General features: G+C 53.3%; 1 protein-coding gene across 4 annotated transcripts in view; it reads right to left on the bottom strand.

Annotated features, from left to right (window-relative positions):
• Positions 1-229: 229 nt before the first annotated feature.
• Positions 230-7,160, bottom strand: part of MAPKAP1 (MAPK associated protein 1) — a gene marked incomplete at both ends in the record, with an annotated part of 219,768 nt that continues 212,837 nt past the window's right edge. For all 4 annotated transcript variants that reach the window (XM_080708642.1, XM_080708643.1, XM_080708645.1 and 1 more), the window contains 2 exons: positions 230-355; positions 5,368-5,465. In XM_080708642.1, the coding sequence (XP_080564768.1) occupies positions 230-355; positions 5,368-5,465 (224 nt within the window). The remainder of the gene's footprint in view (positions 356-5,367; positions 5,466-7,160) is intronic.

The raw sequence follows: 7,160 nt of genomic DNA, 5'->3' as shown, positions 1-7,160 counted from the left end.
GGGTGGTCTGGCCCGGGCGCTGCTACTCAAAGCCATTGCCAACCAGGCCGCGGTCAGTGGCAATGTCCCTGCACTCAGCGCGGGCGCCCCCCCTTCCCGAGAGCCACCAACCTGCGCCCGCCAGGCGGGGCTGGCCTTCCCCGGCACTGCAGAGCGGCGGGCTCTGGGGCCTCCTGGCCCTGGCAGGAGGCTCTGAGTTGCAGCAACAGATTGCGGCTGGAGGCCAGTGTCACTGCTGCCCTGATTTCTTCTCCTTCTGGAAGCTGAAGCTTGTACGTCTGTTCAGTTTTCTTTGTTTCTGAGCAAAATAGTCGGCCCGGGCAGTGCTTGCTCGTGATTCCAGGATGTAGTTAACCTAGAAAGCGAGAGCACACAGACGGTCATTGCCAGCCAGCACTTGCTTGCCTAGGGCAAAGCTGGGGGTGAAGGGAGGCCCAGGCTTGGCGCCGCAGGCAGGTGCCTGCCTGGCTGGAATCCAGCCCCGCTCTAGCACACACGGCCAGGGCCTGGCCCGGGCCTCTGTCAGTGAGTGGGGCGCTCCTGGTCCCCAGCCTGCCTTCCCTCCTTGGTGGGAGCTGCCTATACCCCAGTTGGTCCCATTTTTATTTGAAAACAGGGTCTAAGTTGCTGAAAGCCTAAGCCGCTGAAGCTGGCTTTGAACCTATGATCCTCCTGCCTCAGCCTCCCAAGTACTGGGATTACAGGTGTGTACTACCATGCCTGGCTCTCTTTCTGTATCTTTTTTTTTTTTTTTTTTTGTGGTACTGGGATAGAACCCAGGGGCATTCTACCTCTGAGCTACACTCCAGCCCTATTTTTTATTCTTTATTTTGAAACAGGGTCTCACTGGGTTGCAAAGGGCCTCACTAAGTAGCTGAGGCTGTCTGTGAACTGCAATCCTCCTGTCTCAGCCTCCCGCATGCTGGGATTACAAGTGTGCGCCGCCATGCCCGGCCCCTTTCTGCATCTTAAAGATGAAAACGTCCCAAGCATGAAAAACCAAAAGGAAGCGCTATATCCAACCTGTTGCCAGCCTGGCTTGAGCTTCCAATGCCAGTGCTTCGTAACACCCACAGCCACGACTCATTCGACAGAAAGGAAAGCGAAGCTGGGCGCAGCACAGGCCTGTCAGCTCAGTCCCTGGGAGGCTGGGCAGGAGGACTGCAGGTTTGAGGCCAGCCTCAGCAACTTGGCAAGACCCTGTTCAGAATGGAAACACACGAAGGCCAGGGTGCAGCGTGGAGGCGGGCGCAGTGGGCTGTGTCTCTTCCGTGCGTCTTTCCCGGCCACGCGCACAGCTCCCAGGCTGCGGCTCAGGTGCGATCCGCTTGCTGCCCGCCGTCCTCTGCCTGGGGCTTTTGGTGAACAAACACTTCTCTTCGCCCTCAGACTTCTAAAAGTTCTGACTATAAACCTGAATCCCTTGGAGGGGGAGAGCGGCCGCCACCCGCGCGGGCTCGCTGAGGGCCACACGCCCATGGCCAGGGCAGGGCTTCCGCAGCGCTGGAGAGCGCCCGGCACGAGATGGCAGCGCACGGGCTGCGGGCTCCGACCCCGCCCTCCACACTCTCTGCCCTGGTGCCCGCGGCAGGCGGCAGAGGCAGGCGTGCGGGGGCAGAAGGCCTGGCGCGCGGCCACTGCCTCGCCAGGTTACCAGCTGAGAGCACAGATCACGAGGCCGCGGCCGGGCCTGATCTGGGTGCTGCAGACAACGCACGGAAAGGAGGCTTTATCACTCCACACACGCGATCTTTGGGTTTTGCTGTTTGCACATTCAGCCAATCCAGTGATTTTAGTGTATTTTTGGCACATATGATTTGACAAAAGCATTTTAAAATGATCCTTAGCAAGCCAACTATTTCCTGGATTTATTATCCTCAATGCTTTGTGATAATCACATAGATAATTTTAATGGAAGATTAATGTAATAATCAAAAGATAAAAACGCCCTTTGGTCTGCCATTAGCTGGTTAATATGCTGTGGCTTAAAACTTGCACAATTTTATGCACTATAGAGTGTTTCACTTTCAATGCATTTTACAGCTTAAGGCATAAAAATATAGGGAGTTTTCATGGTCAATAAAGCCACAGCCTCCATCACGCGATCAGCTGACGCGCCCAGCGCTCCCCTGGAGGGCCATCGCCAGGCGCCGCGGCGCGGCTCGCTCACGGCCTGGGTCGCCACGGAGCCCGACTCTGACACGTCCCGTGGCAGCGGGCTCCTGTCCCCTCTTCTATAAAATGGGGGCAGGAACGTCTGTGCTCTGCAGAGCAACTGGGAAGATGGGACAACGCACCTAAAATGCCTTGCATACTGCTGGTACTCAAGAAAGCGAGACATTAACAGTCGGACACGGGGGCTGGGCACGGTGGCGCACGCTTGTTTTCACAGCACTTGGGAGGCTGAGACAGGAGGATCGCAGGTTCTCAGCCAGCCTCAGCTACTTGGTGAGACCGTTTCAAAATAAAGAAGAAAAAATAGGGCTGGGGGTGGAGCTTGGAGGTAGAATGCCCTGGGTTCAATTCCCAGTACTGAAAAAAAAAGTTCCACAAGGGGCAAAAAATGATATGATAAAGTAATGTGAAGAAAGGTCTGCTAGCTCCTTTTATTTGTTGTGTGTGAACGTGGACTGGGGGTTGCACCCAGGGGCATTCAATCTCTGGGCTAAACTAACCCTTTTAAAAAAACTTTTTCTTTTGAAACAGGGTCTTGCTAGGTTGCTGAGAGTCTCACTAAGTTTCTGAGGCTGGCCTTGAACCTGCCGTCCTCCTGTCTCAGCCTCCCAGGTGCTAGGATTACAGGCACGCACCACCACGCAGGGTTGCCTGTTCTTAGCAGCTGTTTTGAGCTGTGGGTTCTCGTTTCTTCTCTTAATTCTGGTCTATAGCTGTCGCTCCTTGCTAACTCCTGACATGTGACCCTGGAGTCTGAGGGTGACCTTGAAGAGCCGCAGATGGTACCAACCTTTCTGCCAGGCTCAGGGATGCAGGGCTGGGGCGTTGGTCACTGGTGCTGTTGCAGAGCTGACACTGACCTGGCTGAGGGGATGGTGGCCAAGGCGCAGTATTTAAACTGCCGTAACAACCAGAGGTGGGGAAGTGAAATTTAGTTTTCCGTGAGGACCATGATCGTTAGCTCTGAGTAAATCAGGCCTCGGCATGATGAGACTCTCCTCAAGTCTCTCACGTGATGCGATATTTCTACAAACATTCTGTTATGAAAACAGACATTTTAGGGGAGGCGACAGGCCTCGGGGATTCTGCAGAAAAGCATCTGCTTCGAGGGAGCATTTGGTCCTGTAAGATGACTTCTCTGCTCTTGCTCTCCGCAGTCTCATATTGAAGTCATAAACCTGTATTTCTGTCATCAATCTGCTGTTGTGAAAATTATTTTGATGTCAAACACAGGATTATAATTTTACTAGAATCCTTCTCAAGTCTTGAATATTTTAATGCTAGCTATAAAAATAAGTCCAACCCCTGACGTGGTGCTGGAATATTTCTTTACCTACTCCCCAAATACTTGGCAGGGCTCCTTGGCTGTCTCCTGACGAGCTGGCAAGTTAACACTTAGCTTGCTGGAGGCCCATGCTCCTGTCCTGAGGGGCTCTGCGGACGGTGGCCTACGAACCCTCCGCCTTCCACCCAGCGGACATGCGAAGCTCGCCTGGGCTCCACGGTCCTCCGGGAGCTCTGTCCTTTCTGAAGCCCTTCTGAGCCATGGGAACTCTGTCTCAAAACATTTCTGCAAGCAAGTCCATGTGGTTGGAGTCTCCCATCCACTGCCTCAGGGCAGAGCACCGCTGGGGACCAGGAGCAGCAGTCCTGGACTCTGCTCAACCCATGGTCTAGTTCTGGTTCTGTTAACTGACCAGTCACCATCCAGGGTAGGTTACTTTTCTTTTGAGCCACATTTTCATCTATAAAATGGAAGCTTCACAGAGCTGTGAAGCTTCAATGGGACTGGACATACAAAGCTTTAGCCTCAGTCTGGCATGCTGAAGTGTATTTTTAATGGGTGCTGAGGACTGAACCTAGTGGCATTCTACTTTTGAGCTACACTCTCAGTTCTATTTTGCTTTTTATTTTGGAACAGGGGCTCAATAAGTTGCTGAGGCTGGCCTCAAACCTGCAATCCCCCTTTCTGAGTCTCCCAAGCACTGGAATTACAGGTGTGCCACCATACCCGGCTTTACTGGTTTTTATTTTTGTTTCTACTTGACTTTTCTCTCAAGAAGAGAATGAATAATGAATAACAGAGAGTGTGAGCACATTTGATCTGTGTCCTAGAAGCCATTTGGTGGGCTGGGACAGCAAAAGTGATCCCCACCTCCCAGGCAAGGAAACTGAGGCCCAGACAGGTGATGTCCCTGGCCATGGTGACCCAAGCAGGGGCAGGGACCCTGCTTCTAGCACCTCCTCAGCCAGAGCAGCTGTTTTTCTATCTGATCAGACTACCAAAGACCAGATTCAGAAAGTACTCTTAGAGCCGGGCGTGGTGGTGCACGCTTGTAATCCCAGCATTCGGGAGGCTGAGACCTGGAGGATCATGGTTTGCAGGCAGCCTCAGCTACTTAGTGAGGCCCTCTGCAACTCAGTGAGATCCAGTTTCAAAATAAAGAATAAAAAATAGGGCAGGGGGTGTAGCTCAGAGGTCAAATGCCCCTGGGTTCCATCCCCAGACCCGCAAAAAAAAAAAAAAAAAAAAAAAAGGACTCTTAGTTTGGAAGGGTCCTGGGCCTTGTAGCCCGAGGCAGAGAGAGCAGCCGGGCAGCACCTGGCTCCTTGGAAGCGCACAACCCCAGGTCCTGCGCTGGCGCTCATGAGTCAAGGAGATGCCAGGAGCCCCCAGCTCACCTGCTTGGCCCCTCCACAGGCTGCTAAACGTTTGCTTTCCCCTGGTTCAGGTCCAGCTCTCTGGCCCACCCTCACCCTGCACACCCACGCGGCAGGCCGTCAGAGTGTGGCACGTGGACAGTGTTCAGTGAGGGCGGCCGAGGTTGGCCACACACAAGCCTAGTGTGAGCCGTGCATTTCAGACAGCTATGAAAATCTCTTTGAGCACTAGAAGTGTGTTTTTACAGAAACCCTCATTTCCTCCGAGTATGCTCTGGAGCCTGAGAAGCCCGACAGCACTTGGAGGGAACAGAAGGTGCATGGAAGAACAGACGTGGGAAGAACCCAGGTTCCGGGGCTGCTCGAGGGGCTGGGCCTCAGGGCCCAGGCGTGCCTGGCTGCTCACCAGTGGGCGCGGGAAGTGGCGCTGCTTCCTCCTCTGCAACACTGTACACTGCATCCAGGAGCCAGGACCAGTGCGGGGGAAGGGGGTGGGGGGAAGCAGGCCACACGGGCCTCGTCAGCACTCACCTTGAGCACGATTTCATTGACAGTAGCAGCGTCAGATTCAAAGTAGAGGTGTTTATAGTCATGATTGCTTAGATATGTGAGTTTAAATATTGCGTGACCTGGAGAGAGAGCAGAGAGAGCACTTGAGGGATCCTGGTGGGCTACCCAGGGGAGACACAAGCCCCGCCACGACAGCAGTGCAGGCTGGGTGGCCAACGGCTCGTCCCTGCAGTGGCCACTCTCCTACAGGCTGGATATAAAACGGACATGTAAACTACAAGACCAAACAGCTAACTGGGCGCCATCTCACTCTGGAGCACGTCCTGGGGAGGAAGGCTTCGCAACTTCTTCTATAGCATAATTATACAGAAACGGCAGCGTTTTTATGGCAGAAGGCCAATTAACCCCAAATTATTACTCTAAAAATAAAATAACAGCATTAGAGCTCAGGAAACGAACAACGGCAGGAGCAGGGTCGACAGCATTGCGAAGGAGCAGGCGGGGCCTCTGCCACTGCCCGTGTGGAGAGTGGAGCTGCTCCGCGGGCGGGCCACGGGCGCTGGCGCCTTCCAAAGCCGACTCACCCCCAGGCCAGGCCTCTGAATGCAAATCTGACCCTGGCTCTTCCTTTTCCTTCAGTGTAACAGGCTTCTTTCTAGGTTGCTTGGTCTGGCCTCTCACTCACCTGCCCCAGATGTCCTTAACTCTCTGTCTGACAGCGCCGCCATGGGCAGGTCCTCACAGACCCTCCCGGGCGCCCGCATGGCAGGGACCTGCCATGCTGGGCGTCACAGGCTTGTCACAGGAACTACTTCCCGTGCTTGTCCTTTGGGGCGGGTGCGCCCACTAGACTCCCTCCTCTAAGCAGAGACAGAGATGTCTGCCTGACTCAATACAGGAACGAGGCTGGGGCCTCCTTGGTCAGCCCAGCTCCTCAGCACGTGCCGTCCTTGGGTTCTGGGGGCCCCCAGCGGCCTTCCAAGAAGTTCTTTCTTACACTATTTTGAAGCTGGTTACTGGCAGCAAAAGCAGCACTGCCCAAGGGAGGTGTGGCAGCGCTCAGGGCTCCTGCCCAGGCCAGGGAGCACGGGTCCCGCGTCTCCTCGGCCTAGGAACCACCTGCCCTCATCCGCGGCCATGACCTCAGTGACCGGAAGATTAGCACTCAGCAGCTCCTGCTCGCAGGCTCCTCACCCACCGTCCTGTTAATTGAAGCGGCGGCTGGCCATAGTTATTAATTAATAATATATCACCCATATTACTGTAAGTTCACCTCTTTCCGGGAGAAATCTTCTTAGGGACTTTATTTACAGTAGCTAATTTTTCAGATCTCCAAAAATAAACTGATATATGTTATACATTTGTAGCCAGAAAAGTTGAGCTGCTGGTATTTTATCCTGGATACATTATTATGATATACTAATTGTAACTATAAATCCCATATTGAAAAAAATTAGCTAATAATTTCTGAAAAAACCCACTTTCACTCACTTGACAAATTTAGCTTAATTCTAAATCATGGCACTAAAATGTCAGCAATCTGGACTGGAAGCTAATCATTCTGTTAATATATAAATTACTTTTTCTGATAAGAAAGCGAGTCTGTCAATTGATGTGTGCGCACTCATGCCATCTTCCTGGGACCATTGCAGATCGCAGGAGTTACTGGTGACGTCACCATGTGGAAGAACAATAAAGGCACCTTTGTTGGCCATGTGGCGTCCAAGGAGAGCCATCTCTGAAGGACACGGGCTGTGAAGGACAAAGAGACGCCCTCCTGAGGAGCCCTTGCTGCTGACACCTGGCCAATGGCA

The sequence above is a fragment of the Muscardinus avellanarius genome (assembly GCF_963383645.1).
Source record: "Muscardinus avellanarius genome assembly, chromosome: 13".
In the NCBI taxonomy this organism is placed as follows: domain Eukaryota; kingdom Metazoa; phylum Chordata; class Mammalia; order Rodentia; family Gliridae; genus Muscardinus; species Muscardinus avellanarius.
This window is presented reverse-complemented; position numbering and strand designations above follow the sequence as displayed.